This window comes from Coregonus lavaretus (assembly GCF_964263955.1).
Source record: "Coregonus lavaretus genome assembly, chromosome: 37".
NCBI lineage: Eukaryota > Metazoa > Chordata > Actinopteri > Salmoniformes > Salmonidae > Coregonus > Coregonus lavaretus.
Window position 1 is genome coordinate 6470812 of NC_140024.1, and position 17156 is coordinate 6487967.

Here is a 17156-nt window from a genome sequence, read left to right on the forward strand (position 1 = left end):
TCTGTAGAGCAAGTCAAAAGGAGCCTGTGCTTTAGATTCCCCTCCCAGCTCACCAAGGTTGCCAACTGGATCATGTTTAAAAGATTAAACTTCTGGTGTCATTTCCCAATGGAGGATCCCCTCTTTAGTCAAGGTATCAATCTGATTCAATGTTGAGACGGTGTGTTACATTTTTGTTGTTGTAAAATGTCTGTTTGCGGGTTTTTCACATACCACAAAAGTTGTCCACTTCCAGAAGGTCTGGGTGCCATATTGGCCTTTTGAAGGTTATGTCTGGATATCCTCTAGATGTGCTTATAGCACACTCACAATAAAAATGGGTGAATATCCAAATATGGTGAATAACATAGAACATGGTGCATGGATGATTACTTCTGCCTGGGCTGTCTTCATGCAGGTGGAAACACACTATGAAACTCTGAAGAGAGTCTTCAAACAGGATGTCTTGGGCTTTATTGGGGTATGCTATGCATTATAGCATCACACTTCCTAACTGAAGCATATTGAGCAGAGCTCTGCTTTTCATTAGCTGCCCACCACCCTCCTCTGCTGCACATATTCAGTTCTGTCTGAGAATAGCACTCCTGCATGATTAGTGTGTTTGAATGTGTGTTTTGGTGAGACGTGTTCTAAAGCTAGCCTGTGTGCCTGTCTGAGATTTTTAAGCATTGGATGTCAACATCTAAATTCTCAAGGAAACTGTGTTCAAGGAAAGAGAGAAACAACAATACTTAACCCAGCGGTTCCCAAACTAGGGGTCGTGATCCCATGTGGGGTCGCCTGATATGAAAATGGGGTCGCAGGAAAATTTCCAAAATCCCCCCAAAATATATAAATAAATATATTGTCTTTGTATCTCAAAATCATTGTAATGTGGTTAACCTTAAAAATGAAAATAATTGAAATCTAAAAGATAAAATTAAACCAGAGAATGCCTTTAGATCAGGGGTTCCCAAACTTTTTTCATCCACGACCCCATTTTGATATCTGAAATTTCTTGCCACTCCATCCATGTGAAAGAAATTCTGTAATTAACAGCCAATGTTAACTTTTTTATTTGGGGCTATGGCAGTCAATTGCAAAACATTCTAACAGTATTTCTGATTGTCTTCTTAACTCACAATTATATACTTTTAATGTGGGGCTATGACAGTCAATTGCAAAATAGTCTGACATAATTTCTCTAATGCCGCATTCAAAGCAACTGAGAACTCGGAAATTGCCGACTTCCGACTTCAGTGCATTCAAGATAACTGGGAACTCTGAAAAAAATGAGCTCCGACTGGGAAATATATTTCCTACCTGAAGATCACTGACGTCATGATTTGACCTAGTTTTTTTTCTTCGAGTTCCCAGATGTCTTGAAAGCACCATTATCTCACCAACACTAATGAGATGGGTTTGCTTGATGCATGTCGCGTTGGAGCTTCTGTCAACAGTGCGCACCTCATCTCTGCTGTCACATCCAACCTGGATCGAAATTTGGTTTTAATGCAGACGAGAGCACTGCTGAATCCAGCTTCACACAGATATGAGCTGGTGAAGGGTACATTGAGTTTTAATGATCTAAGGGAGACGGCAGGGTATTATTCCTTTTGAGTCAGGAACCAAAACTCCTCCGTAGTGACCTGTGAATGCATTGTTTTCAGCATTCGTTCACATGACAGCTTGAAGGCCCCCACTTGACTGTTGCAGCATTTTCCCACAATCTAAGGGCACTGGTTGAATTTGATCTTTTAGATTTAAATAATTTTCAATTGCGACCCCTAGTTTGGAAACCGCTGCCTTAGATTGTGGGAAAAGACCGCACTTGACCGTTGCGCTTGAATCGGAATGATTTAAGTGCAACAGTCAAGAGGGGCCTTTCGAGCTGTCATGTGACCGAATGCTACAGACAACGCATTCACGGGTCACTACAGAGTTGTCTTGAACGAACTAAAGTCGGAAGTGGGAGATTTATGAGTTCCCAGTTGTTTTGAATGAGGCATTAGAGAAATTATGTCAGACTAATTTGCAATTAACTGTCATAGCCCCACATTAAAAGTATGTGATCATGAGTTAAGAAGACAATCAGAAATACTGTTAGAATGTTTTATAATTCACTGCCATAGACCCAAATAAAAAAGTAAACATTGGCTGTTAATTACATAATTCTTTTCATATGGACATTTTTTCCATGTGAATTTTTTTCACAACAATTTTCAGATATCAAAATGGGGTTGGGACGAAAAACCTACTTACTACTTTTTGCTACTTTGCAACTACTTAGCATGTTAGATAACCCTTCCTCTAACCCTAACCCTTTTAGCTAACACTTTGCCTAACCCTAACCTTAAGCCTTTTAGCTAACCCTTCCCCTAACCTTAACCCTTTAACCAAACTCCTAAACTTAACCCTTAACCCTAACTCCAACCCCTAGCATAGCTAACGTTAGCCACCTAGCTAGAATTCGTGACATATCATATGTTTTGCAAATTTGTAACACATTGCACGTTTTGCAAATTCATAATATATTGTACTTTTTGCAAATTCGGAACATATAATATGAATTGTAACTCGTAACATATCATACAAAATGGGTGATGGACATCCACAAATTAATACTTACCATACGAAACATAACATATCATACTAAATGGAGTGTCTCAGATTTACGTCCAAAATAATATGAAATGCTCTGAGACCAGGTTGATGAAAAGGCTGTAAATGGAAAACATTAGCATTGCTGTGGTTTCCAGCTGTACTGTCTAATATCATATGCATGCTTCCTGCAACCAGTTACAGCTTTTTAACTCTTTGGTTGATGTGTGCATCCTCAGTAAATATAAGCACTCTTAACTACCATTATGGCATAACTATACACATCTGTGACATTTCCATGAAACATTGGTAGAATGTTGAAATAGAAACCAAGAACCCTTTTTTGCTCCTAATACAAATTGTTGTTATTCCCTAAGGGGGTGGATACAAGCTGGTTAGCGTCTCTGACCAGGGAGGAAGAATGCGTGTGCGCACATACGTATTCTAGAGTTACCACCCAGTATGTCAGAAGTAGCGACAGTCTCCGCATTCAGATAGGCAATACTCTCCCAGTGGCCATAGACTGTGCCGGGCCACATAATAGGAACCCCTCTCTTCTGTCCCCTGAAATCAGAGAGCAAGGCCACTGGCCTCTAGCTTTACAGTCTGCAGCTCTATAACACCTGTTCTCAGTCTAACTGACAAACAATTGTGTCTTTATTCATCACTAAAGAAGCCAGGCCAACCAGCCAACCGGCCAGGCTGACCAGTCGCACCCGCCTCGACCAGTCTAGCCCTTAACCCCAATCTAACATAGAATTTACATTATCCTTTCCATAACGATTCCTGCGAAATGGGGTGTCAGGAATGCTTTTCGACAGTGTAAATTAACAAAGCAGGCTCCAGGTTGGAAAATTGGTTTCAACACATTTCCGGCCGGAGGTCTTTACAGGTTCTAAAGTACTACATCACTAAAACCTTGTGTTTGTGTTGTTTGTTTGATGCATATCATTGTATATTTTCTGGATAATCAAAAGTTCCATGGCTAAACCCTGCAATAAGTGTTTCATTTATTTATGACCATCACAATACTGCATAAACTATAATATACTACTACACAAACCAATTTTAAGTTACGTATTCATATATGTTGTCAGTGCATTATTGCAGAAACGCTAATTCCTTTGCTTTTGACAAGAGTTTACGCTCCCTCTAAGAGCTCTAGGTTAAATCTTTGTTGTATAGTGAATTCAATGATAATCCTAATCCCCTCTTCACAAACAAGAGTTAAGAGGGAGAGAGAGAGAGAGAGAGAGAGAGAGAGAGAGAGAGAGAGAGAGAGAGAGAGAGAGAGAGAGCAAAAGCCAAGCCTTACCACATGCTTCAGTGTTATCACTAATTGCAATGTTGTATGATGTCCTTTATAATGGCCTCAACATTTACCTAAATTGCAGAGCATACAATTGGAAGTATGAAAGGAATATGTGGCATTTCATCTCGTTTGGCAGTCTTTTCCACAACCACTTTCTAATAGAGGATCAACTTCAGTCCCTGGGTTGGTATGCTTCTACATTTCATTCAGAATCTAAATGAAATTATTGGTTGCATGCACATATTTAGCAGATGTTATTGTGGGTGTAGTGAAATGCTTGTATGTGGCAGTTTTTTTTTCTGATGTATACTATGACCGTGACTACAGAGAAGAGTAATCATCCACTTGTGTCCATGTATGCTGTAGCTATTGTCTGATTCCTAGGAACAGCACCACATATGCCCTCTCCCCTTCTTAAAGGTACTATATCCAGCAGGGTGATGAATTATGTGGAACCACTTCACACACGAGGTGCCATTTTGGGAGAGTCACTCAGAACCCATCAGAAAGAATGGTATTAACATAGCTCAGTCTTGTCGGCTGAAAGACATCAGCAAACAGTGCTGTGGTGCTAAGTACCTGCAGGACAGAGATCTGTCAGTGGGCCAATTTGCTCAAATCGTGACAGACAGAGCTGTCTGAGGAGAGCGAACGCGGCCAGGGAGAGACACTCTAGGAAGGTGGCCCAGTTCTAGAGCAGAAGCCTACTGTAAATATGGGTACACTCATTGAAAAAAGGGTTCCAAAAGGGTTCTTCGGCTGTCCCCATAGGAGAACCCTTTTGGGTTCCATATAGAAACCTCTTTGGAATTGAATTGGTTTGTGTGAAGACAAATCACAACCATCGTCCTTCCTTGAGTCATGTCATAGGTCATCCTGGTCTCTTCCTTGGACCAGCCAGGTGTTGATGGATACTAGCCCACCCAGAAACCCTGCAGCACGTGGCCCTCCACAGGTCAATGCAAACTCCACAGACACACCAGCCAACTGCTCTATGGTGCAATCACCTTCACGCTTGGGTTGATTTCATGCCAAAACTGGTTATCAAAATTCCCATCCATAAAAAAACACTGAAACATGATCAAGCCTCATCAAGCTCCTTCCATCCTCAAATACAAACACAAACCTCATATATCTAAAATGTAATGATGCATACATCAATGTAATGAAGTATAACAGCTTAACCATCTAAGCATGAAGCTAGGGGCATACTCATGTGGCCTCTGTGGTGTTTTCTTGGGTTTCTATCGTGTGTCTCCCTGGAGGGGGGCACAAAAGAAGCCCAGAGTAAAAGTCCACAGAGGGTCCATATAAATGTCACTGAGAAGCTTTGAAAAGGAGACCTGAGAACAATACACCATGCTATAAACACTCCTCTGCCATCCGTCTTTTACACTATAAACATGCAGCTTTCTTATGCAGTGGCCCCTGTGGAGTACCCCACCGCTTGTGTCAATGGCCTTATATTAAAGGGAAATTAGGTGACATTGAGTTTTAAATGAGTTCCCGACATCTGCTCCGTCGCTGTCAATCCACACCATTCGTCTCGCTGCGACAAGGGGACGGCATTGCCCACCTCCCAAGCCCTGATGGTAAGTCCAGCCACTTGAGGGGAGAGCAAAGGGTGGGAATCACAGAGGAACTTCTCTAGAACCGGTGAGAGGAGTGTTTGACAGATAAACTAAAAACGATCATTAGATAGAATGTTTGTAATTAATCTAGTTGTATTGCAAAATGAATGGGTTTAAATGGAGCAATGGTTGTGGGTGTGTTAATATATTACTGTGGTTGTCTTTTTCATCGAACAACTGGATGCCTTTTGAGTGAGTTTAACGATTTGAGGACATCTGTTTTGGAGCACTTGTTATCAACCTGTGACAAGAAATGGGCTACTGTTTTTGTCCCTCCCACAGGCTAACCCTTGCCCCGTGACTGTTTGGTGTGTGACATCCATTGATGGCTTATAGAGTTACAACCCACCACAATCATTTTACTGTTGGAAGGTGCAGTGCACTCCACTGTCCCACCAAAAGGTATTTGAGATCTGCAGGTAGGAATCAAAGGACTAGAAGTATAGGACAGCCCTATCCGGTTTCAAGCGGGACAGAGTGAAAAAGCGAGAGAGAGAGAGAGAGAGAGTGAAAAAGCGAGAGAGAGAGAGAGAGAGAGAGAGAGAGAGAGAGAGAGAGAGAGAGAGAGAGAGAGAGAGAGAGAGAGAGAGAGAGAGAGCGATTGGCCCTGACAGTAAATCTCAGTAAGACAAAAATAATGGTGTTCCAAAAAAGGTCCAGTTGCCAGGACCTCAAATACAAATTCCATCTAGACACCGTTGCCCTAGAGCACACAAAAAACGATACATACCTCGGCCTAAACATCAGCGCCACAGGTAATTTCCACAAAGCTGTGAACGATCTGAGAGACAAGGCAAGAAGGGCCTTCTATACCATCAAAAGGAACATAAAATTTGACATACCAATTAGGATCTGGCTAAAAATACTTGAATCAGTTATTGAACCCATTTCCCTTTATGGTTCTGAGGTCTGGGGTCCGCTCACCAACCAAGAATTCACAAAATGGGACAAACACCAAATTGAGACTCTGCATGCAGAATTCTGCAAAAACATCCTCTGTGTACAACGTAAAACACCAAATAATGCATGCAGAGCAGAATTAGGCCAATACCCGCTAATTATCAAAATCCAGAAAAGAGCCGTTAAATTCTATAACCACTTAAAAGGAAGTGATTCCCAAACCTTCCATAACAAAGCCATCACCTACAGAGAGATGAACTTGGAGAAGAGTCCCCTAAGTAAGCTTGTCCTGGGGCTCTGTTCACAAACACAAACAGACCCCACACAGCCCCAGGACAACAACAACAACAACAACAACAACAACAACAACAACAACAACACAATTAGACCCAACCAAATCATGAGAAAAAAAAAGAGAATTACTTGACACATTGGAAAGAACAAACAAAAAAACAGAGCAAACTAGAATGCTATTTGGCCCTAAACAGAGAGTACACAGTGGCAGAATACCTGACCACTGTGACTGACCCAAACTTAAGGCTCAGTGAGCATAGCCTTGCTATTGAGAAAGGCCGCCGTAGGCAGACCTGGCTCTCAAGAGAAGACAGGCTATGTGCACACTGCCCACAAAATGAGGTGGAAACTAAGCTGCACTTCCTAACCTCCTGCCAAATGTATGACCATATTAGAGACACATATTTCCCTCAGATTACAGCGATCCACAAAGAATTAGAAAACAAACCCAATTTTGATAAATTCCCTTATCTACTGGGTGAAAAACCACAGTGTGCCATCACAGCTGCAAGATTTGTGACCTGTTGCCACAAGAAAAGGGCAACCAGTGAAGAACAAACACCATTGTAAATACAACCCATATTTATGTTTATTTATTTTCCCATTTGTATTTTAACTATTTGCACATTGTTACAACACTGTATATATACATAATATGACATTTGAAATGTCTTTATTCTTTTGAAACTTCTGAGTGTAATGTTTACTGTTAATATTTATTGTTTATTTCACTTTTGTTTACTATCTACTTCACTTGCTTTGGCAATGTTAACACACGTTTCCCATGCCAATAAAGCCCTTAAATTGAATTGAAATTGAATTGAGAGAGAGAGAGAAAAAATCCTCTTACCAGGACACAACTTGAAGTACTGCTGTTTAATCAGGCACAGCACACAGATCTGTACCTGTCTCTCACAAAAGGTACGTGGATGAAGTATGCTCACCCCTCAAGCCATCCATGCTCACATAGTGCTCATATATCCAGTGCACTATATCAGAGCTATCCTGCACAAGGGGAAATGTGCATGGAGGTGACACGATATTATGTGTTTACATCTCCAAAGTACCTGCTCCTTGCTTGAGTGCTGCAGTGGTTGCACCTTCAGTTTGAAGTGACTTTGTATTAGATCTACTTCTCATAATAAAAAGAACATCCCTTTTGTTGTCCTTCAAATAAACAAACACATGTCAAAGGTTCACCACTGAACCTGAGCACCAATATGACATACAGTACCAGTCAAAAGATTGGACACACCTACTCATTCAAGGGTTTTTAGTGAAGACATCAAAACTATTAAATAACACATATGGAATCATGTAGTAACCAGAAAAGTGTTAAACAAATCAAAATATATTTTATATTTGAGATTCTTCAAATAGCAACCCTTTGCCTTGATGACAACTTTGCACACTCTTGACATTCTCTCAACCAGCTTCATGAGGTAGTCACCTGCAATGCATTTCAATTGACAGGTGTGCCTTCTTAAAAGTTAATTAGTGGAATTTATTTCCTTCTTAATGCGTTTGAGCCAATCAGTTGTGTTGTGACAAGGTGTGGGGGGGTATACAGAAGATAGCCCTATTTGGTAAAATACCAAATCCATATTATGGCAAGAACAGCTCAAATAAGCAAAGAGAAATGACAGTCCATCATTACTTTAAGACATGAAGGTCAGTCAATATGGAACATTTCAAGATCTTTGAACGTTTCTTCAAGTGCAGTCGAAAAACCATCAAGCGCTATGATGAAACTGGCTCTCATGAGCACTGCGACAGGAATGGAAGACCCAGAGTTACCTCTGCTGCAGAAGATAAGTTCATTAGAGTTACCAGCATCAGAAATTGCAGCCCAAATAAATGCTTCACAGAGTTCAAGTAAGAGACACATCTCAACATCAAGTGTTCAGAGGGGACTGTGTGAATCAGGCCTTCATGGTCGAATTGCTGCAAATAAACCATTACTAAAGGACACCAATAAGAAGAAGAGACCTGCTTGGGCCAAGAAACACGAGCAATGGACATTAGACCGATGGAAATTTGTCCTTTGGCCTGGAGTCCAAATTTGAGATTTTTGGTTCCAACCGCCATGGCTTTGTGAGACGCGGTGTGGATGAACGGATGATCTCTGCATATGTATTTCCCACCGTAAAGCATGGAGGAGGAGGTGTTATGGTGTGGGGGTGCTTTTGCTGGTGACACTGTCTTTGATTTATTTAGAATTCAAGGCACACTTAACCAGCATGGCTACCACAGCATTCTACAGCGATACGCCATCCCATCTGGTTTGGGCTTAGTGGGACTATCATTTGTTTTTCAACAGGACAGTGACCCAACACACCTCCAGGCTGTGTAAGGGCTATTTTACGAAGAAGGAGAGTGATGGAATGCTGCACCAGATTACCTGTCCTCCACAATCCCCCGACCTCAACCTAAATGAGATGGTTTGGGATGAGTCGGACCCCAGAGTGAAGGAAAAAGCGGCCAACAAGTGCTCAGCATATGTGGGAACTCCTTCAAGACTGTTAGAAAAGCATTCCAGGTGAAGCTGGTTGAGAGAATGCCAAGAGTGTGCAAAGCTGTCATCAAGGCAAAGGGTGGCTATTTGAAGATTCTCAAATATAAAATATACTTTGTTTAACACTTTTTTGTTTACTACATGATTCTATATGTGTTATTTTATAGTTTTGATGTCTTCACTATTATTCTACAATGTAAAATATAGTAAAAATAAAGAAAAACCCTTGAATGAGTAGTTGTGTCCAAACTTTTAACTGGTAGTGTATATACAGAGATCGTCAGAGCTTTACCTGCAGTAAGTCAATAGAAAACACGGCAAACATAGATATTGAGAGAGAGGTTGATATCCACATCCAAAACTCCAGCACAGATGCTGTGGCAACCATACATCCAATGTGTCTTGCTCCAGTGCCCCAGATACTATTTTAGATCAAATAATTTCGATAATTCTGTGGTTAAAAAATATATTCATACTGCTAAAATATCTGGCCATATACATGGCAACATCCATACTATCTAAATCTATACGAAGATTTGGTGATTAAACTCCATCAGAAGAAATATATAGTAGATGACTATAACTTCCCACAGTCTATTACAAAATAAATCTGAATGGGGAAGCCAAAATCATGTTCCGTTTACAAATCATTGTACAATCACTAAAAGTGTTGCAGAAAATCAATGCGGATGCGAAACTAGGGTTAACATTTTCAAACCAACTTGGGTTAAAGGGGTATGAGAGAAGAAAATTGTTGCCAATTTGTTTGCAATGCGTTCGAACTGTACGGGAGTTCTTTCTTAGTCTCTGACAAGCAGGTGAGATCAAAGTAAAAGTGGACAAAAGAGGCTCAGCAGTGATTTGTCAGGGGGACGAGAAGCATTCCCGTCTGGGAAAGTGGCTGCAGCCTTGGCCGGGCCCTCAGATCACTAGCTCGCTAAAGAAACCATGCCATGAGAAAAAGTACAGCAAAAAAGGTTCAAAGGTCACTTTGATTTGGTCTGGATTATTGGTGCCTCCTTTTTTTCTGCAAAGGGGCCAAGAAAAGGACCTGTGGCTAATAACCTTTGTAATGTCAGAAAACACCCTATTGTGCACTTTGTTTTGAATTTGGGGTCAATTAAAAAAGAAGCCCTGAAATTCTTGCTTTCATTCTTCAAGTAAAAAGGTTCAAATGTATGTGTTGGTTGCACTTGATATAGCATAGTTTTTAATCATTTGTCAAATGAATGATAACCACTTGGGTGCAATAGTTGGGTGTACACTCTTAGAAAAAAAGGTTCTGGATAGAACCAAAAAGGGTTTGATTGCTTGCTTCATATATGGCACCCCTGAAGGTTCTATATAAAACCTTTTTGTAGGGTTCTTTGATCAGAACCCAAGGGGTTCTTCTTCACTGAACCAAAATTGGTTCCATATAGAACCCTTGGGTTCCATATAGGGTTCTATATGCAACCAATTTCGGTTTGATGTATATAGAACCTTAAGGGATGCTATATATGAAGCCAGCATAGAACCATTTTTGGTTCTATCCAGAACCTTTTTTTCTAAGAGTGTGGTATATAATGAAGCAGTCTTGCTAACACATTTAACCAAATGGACCATGGAAATGACACATTGTTTAAAGGAATAATCCACACATAAAAACTATATTTTGGTATTTTTTCATTAGCCCATTGTTGACACACTCCCAACATGTTTTGCATGTCATGTTTTGCATCATATGATGGAAAACACATCATCATGATGATGCAGCAAGTTACAATTTGCTTTTTGAAAGTCCTATATCTTGAAAGATTGATTGCAGACATGCAAAACATGTTGGGGCTGTATCAACAGTGGACTAATGAAAAACATACCAAAATATAGTTTTGGAGTGGATTATTCATTTAACTTACTTGTGGCAGGTAGCTTAGTGGGTAAGAGTGTTGTGCCAGTAACCGAAAGGTCGCTGGTTCTAATCCCCAAGTTGACTAGGTGAAAAATCTGTCGATGTGCCCTTAAGCAAGGCACTTAACCCTAATTGCTCCTGTAAATCGCTCTGGATAAGAGCGTCTGCTAAATGACTAAAATGGATACAACTGGGGAACCATAACCAAAACACAACTCAAAACAACCAAATCAAGCCGGACATTTACAGTCTGGTTCAATTGTTAAAACTTGATTATGCCCAACTTAAGGGGGTCTTTATTCCAAAAGGTTTGATGAAAGATAGGTCAAACACTGTGAAAGATAGGTCATATTAAATCAATATTGAGTTTGTCACTAAGTTTTATAACAGGTTTATTACATTTTCAAACCATTTAGTCATTTATAATGAAAAAGTATTTTTAAGAATAATTTGAGCATCAACCATTCAGTCTATTTCTTCCTCCCTCTCCCTCTGTGTGTGTGTCGCACAAATCAGACTGTTCATACTGATTATTACTGAGATGCTCTGTGGGCTGCTATAGGCCATAATTAAAATACTTTCTGAAAGAAACAGCAGACCACATCTTAAGTCCCAGTAACCCACCCTCTGTCAGAGTCAAGCCACATCAAGACAGTCTCTCTCAGAAATGTTCACCAGCACAAAGTATGATATACATCGGTTGGCTGATGTTTTGGTATGTTGTCTGACTCGCAGGCGTCTACGATGAGCAATGCTCAGTATGTTATTGCCACCTTTTTATTGATTCAAGTAAACTACTTTATTTGACAGACAGGGCTACCACAATACTGTATGGGAAGGGAAGACAAATGAACAGTTCACTCCTTAGGGAGTTTTGAACCATGGCCTTTATAGTATGCTCTGGAGCAGCGCCAAATGGCAGAGAGATTTGTAGATGGTGCTAATTACGAGAATGGTAACCATAATGCGACCAAGATGGAAGCAATTTAGGCAGTAGTCATTTGCGTGTTACTCTTCCGCCCACCGGCTGCAACATAGACTGAGCCTTAATATTAGGAATAGAATAGCCTAGGACTTCACAATCTCAGACAGAGGAATGAATGCGCATATTGTGCAGGAGGAGACAATACAATTGTGGACTGCACTGGGGACTCAAACATTGGATTAATGCCAATAATGGTGCTTCTCTGCTTAATAAAAATCTGCTGGAAATGTATCATGGAGAATAATAGAAAAACACGTCGATATTTTTAGGTCAATATGGAATTTAACGGTTTGCTCTCCAGGATGGCGATGATATGAAATTCTGAGGATACCGGTCTGTGACAAAAGGTTGATTCCCAAAAGTTATTCTGTAGCTTGCCATGTTCAGTCCCCGTGCGTTTCATGAGTTATTGGAGATAGGCGATGCTCTCCATCAGAGGCACATTGCTTGAAGATTCCGTTGTGAAAGGATCTCACCAAAATAAAGATTCGGGCAAATTATAATACACTAAAGCTTATAATAATAAATGTATTGTGTAATCTTTAATGACACCTATTAGCGTAAATAAATTGGTAGGACAGTCACTTGAGATATTTGGAACACTCTAAAAATGACTGAATATTTAAACGAATATATTTAGATTATTTGAGAGTATGATAGTGGAAACACCTCATATATGTTAGGCTGGTTAGATATTCTGATCAAAATCCAATAGGAAAAAGACTGAAATGTAACATAATTATGCAAATAATTGACACAAACCGAAGGCATGATCAAACAAATGAAATGCTCTGGAATGCTCAGTTAAATCACTTAGACAAACCGTAGCCTAATTTATAATATTATGTGAGACACTATTTTAATATGGACCTAATAGGCGAAAGAAACTGAACCCTAAAAAGTTGGTTTACTGATCCCTGAGTGCTTGGTTAGGATAATTGAAATTATATAAAAGTTTTCAGATGTTTCAAATAACCCTATTTTTGAGCCACGACCAAAATATTTTCTTTTGTTTTAGACTCCTACCTTCACCTGTTAAACTGAATTGACAGGGTACTTGGATAGGCACACATGTCTTAAACCACGGTGTATAATTTGGGATGTAATTGGTCTTTGGGATACTTCAAAAGAGGAGTTCAGAGGAAAACTCTGCCATCAGATGCCTGGCTCGCTCTTTGTGATGCGGTTTTCCGCAATAAGCCACTGTGTGTAATGCTGTGTAATTTTATCCACGCTGCACTCTCTTGATTCACACAAGGCTGATACCTTGCCTCCCCCTTTCCTTTGTATCAATTGGTCGGAGTTCAGGCTATTGTCACTGGAAGGTTCTTTTATATCTGTGCACGCTGTCGATCAGCGAAATCTCCCGATTGGCTCCTTGTAGGATCCAGAAGTTTTTACAGTCCGCTGTAGGGAGAGCAAAGGAGACGACAACCGCCTGAACGAGACCACACTGTTGTCAACGCGCCGGCCCTAATCGATGACCACGGCTTCACCAGATCACTTCAGATAAAGAGACGGCTGGGGAACACACCTACTTGCCAATGTTTCTTGGGCAGGATCATTGCGTTTTGCCGACACTACGGCAAAGGCAAACGCCAACTCTTTAATGGGACCCCGGATGCCATTTCTATCCATTCTTGCCAGAATCTTACGATATACAGCCATGCCACAATGGTTATAATTCAGCTCCTGTTGTTGCTGAGTTTCTTGGACCAAAGCAAGCAGGATTATCTGTCTCCGAGGCTTGCTAGGACTTCAGGGGCTCCTTGTGCCAGGGGCCAGGCGTGTGACCCAAGGCAGCGGAGAGATGCTGGGGGACGCGGTGGAGTCTACGAGCACCTCGGAGGAGCACCAAGATGCAGAAAACTTTACTGTGCAACTAAATATCATTTGCAAATACATCCAAGCGGGAAAATAGACGGTTCTCTTGAGGAAAACAACCAATTTAGTAAGTATAGGCTATAATTCATGTTGTATTTATTTTCTATGTGTAGCCTACACTTAGAAAAAAAGGTTATGGGTAGAACCAAACAGGGTTCTATGCTTGCTTCATATATGGCACCTCTTAAGGTTCTATCAATAACCGAAATTGGTTCCATATAGAACCCTATGGAACCCAAGGGTTCTATATCGAACCGATTTTGGTTGAGTGAAGAAGAACCCCCGGGGTTCTGATCAAAGAACCCTACAAAAGGGTTCTATATAGAACCTTTAGGGGTGCCATAATATATGAAGCAAGCAATAGAACCCCTTTTGGTTCTATCCAGAACCTTTTTTTCTAAGAGTGTATATATTTTGTTTTATATTGAAGATCTCGTGATTAAAGAACACTGTTTGTCTTTATAAGCATTTAAATAACTAAATTATGATGGAAATATCTGTTGAATGTAATAATTTATGTTTTAATTGTGTGGCGCTGGAATTACCATTCCATGCGATTTGGACTATATTTTCATTCATAGCTGTATTAAGGTGGTAGCATATAGCCTACATTTGGCTCCCACTTTTTTCATGAAAGATTTAGAAATGTGTGTGTATCTTAAAGTGTATATTTGCCTCTGTGGGAAAACGTTGGTTTAAAATAGGTCAGGCATGCTCTCTATAAAACAGAATTACCCTATGGGGTCCTACAGTAGATCATATAGACGACAACACCAGTAGGTAAACTGTCATACTTGTGAAGCAATCTTTCCAAAACGGATCACTTCCCACTGTCCCCTACGTAAACTGCCCCCAGGCTACTTCATCAGGGTCACAATTACGGCGTTCACAGATAATTGGTATGCTGAATGGTTTTCTCTTGCACATTTGACTTGGGCAGTGTAATCATGTTTGTATATCTTTGAAAACGTGACCAGAGGACACTTGTTATCTGTTTTATTAAACACTTAGGCCTAGCCACTTATCAGGCAATAGAGCGCCCATTAGCCAAACCCAAACACGAAAATGAGGCCTATTTCCATATGAACATCAGAATTAACAGACTATGAGAGACCCAATAGCTGGGTCGTAGCTGATGTATTTATCCAATCAATTACGATTATCCGAAACCACTGAATAACCTACATAGACTAATCAATGGATGATGATAGAGCAAATAAACCCAAATGTAATATTGTTCAAGCTTACATCTTCTAAACATCCAATTGGCTTTTAATAAATCCAAATTATTTGTGCGCAAATTGACTTTTGTGATTACAAGCAACAATTTAAAAATGTACACAGTACAAGCTATGTTATTAACATTTCATAGTCGTTGTGTTTCTACATCTTTACCAAAACGCATAACGTTTATTATCCAGATAAGCCCAATGTAGTTCTGTGCGTAATGGAGCCCGAGAACTGGGAAGTCACTGCATGTCATCCAAATGATAGCGTCATGAAGGAGAGTACTACTACTCCTACAGTCTACTATAGCTGGATGTAAATGTTCTTCAGAATGCATCAATGCATAACATTTGGTCTCATCTTCTCAGGCATCATGGAGATCACAGCAGTGGATGTTGGAGTGGTAGCGATAAAGGGGATATTTTCCGGGAGATATCTGGCTATGAATGATAAAGGACGTCTATACGCCTCGGTAAGTGTTATGTCACATTTGCCAAGATATCTAGATATGCATTTAGAGGATTCGGGTAAAAAGGAACGCTATTTGATTCCATCTAGCCATTGTGGTGTTTATCTTGCATAAAATTGCACCAAATTGTAGTGATTTCCCTATTCAACCTCTCTTATACGAGGCTTGTGTGACTGCTCCAACTAATTGGTCACTGCTATAGTTCTCAAGAGTTTGAAGCAGCCTATCATCATTGCAAGGCAATATGATCAATAAAATGGAATGCGTTTGTGTGGGTGTCTGTGTTTGGTTTTACTATCTTTGTGGGGACCAGAAAGGAAAAAGGCTATTTTAGGTTTAGGGGTTTGGATTAGAATTACGGTTAGGGTTAGAATTAGGGTTAAGTTTAGGGTTAGGTTTAGGATTTGGGGTTAAGGTTAGGGTTAGGTTTAGGGGTTATGGAAAATAGGTTTTTGAATGGGAATCAATTGTTCGGTCCCCACAAGGATGGCAAAACAAACGTGTGTGTGTGTGTAGATGTCCGTGAATCAAGGAGGCCTAATTGAATAGCTTTCGCAGTAATCATGTGAAATTGTGATTTCATAGATTCATGTCTATTTGAGTATTGGTCCAAGGCCATAAATGAAAGGATTAATGAAAGGACTGATTGACAATGATGAAAGGTTGACCATGATGAAAGGTTAATTGACATTGTGTTCTCTTTCAGGATGTGTTCAACCAGGAGTGTGAGTTCCTGGAGCGGATTCATGAGCTGGGCTACAACACCTATGCTTCACGACACCACTCCACCCTGCAGCCCCCTGCAGGGGGTGGCAGTGGCAAACGACGAGCCAGTGCCAAGAGGCAGTGGTATGTGTCCATCAATGGGAAAGGCCGGCCAAGGAGGGGCTTTAAGACACGCAGCACTGACAAAGCCTCCCTTTTCCTGCCTCGAGTGCTAGGCAATAAGGACCATGAGATGGTGCAAAAGCTCCGTGACAGCCAGAGGCACCCAGCTGGACAGCAGAGTCCCCCTATGGACCGGGTTGAGCACCGGAGACGGAGACACCGGGCCCGGGGTAGAAAGGGCAGAACCAAGAGGCCTGGTGACAGACTGACACTAGCCACTGTCTGAGAGCAGTAGGCCCTATTTCTCAGCTGAGGAGCACCAGTTTACGGCACATGAAACGGACCAATAATGGACTTACTGAAATATCTGCCTTAGAAGGAGAACATTTCACTTGGATCAGTCAGTGGCAGCAAGCTATACTTTGTTGTACAAGCTCCCGCCAACATCCTTGCTTGAGATACATGCAACTTGAACCATCCCCCACAACTATTGCAATACCGACACAAGATTTGCCTGGGAATTCGAGTTAGGCACATACAGCTAAAGTTTGATCTAAGTATGAAAGGATGATAAGGTTTGTGTTTGTTTTGTACATACACGTGTGAATGTGACCAAAGTCAACACAGCTGGATATCTTCT

General features: G+C 40.7%; 1 protein-coding gene across 1 annotated transcript; it reads left to right on the forward strand.

Moving 5' to 3' along the window:
* Positions 1-13782: 13782 nt before the first annotated feature.
* Positions 13783-16802, forward strand: LOC311111325 (fibroblast growth factor 3-like; the record flags this gene model as incomplete). The annotated part of the gene is made up of 3 exons (XM_084154048.1): positions 13783-14059; positions 15588-15691; positions 16395-16802. 3 exons carry the CDS (start codon positions 13783-13785, stop codon positions 16800-16802), a joined length of 789 nt encoding a protein of 262 aa, XP_084010174.1.
* Between the last annotated feature and the right edge of the window lie 354 nt (positions 16803-17156).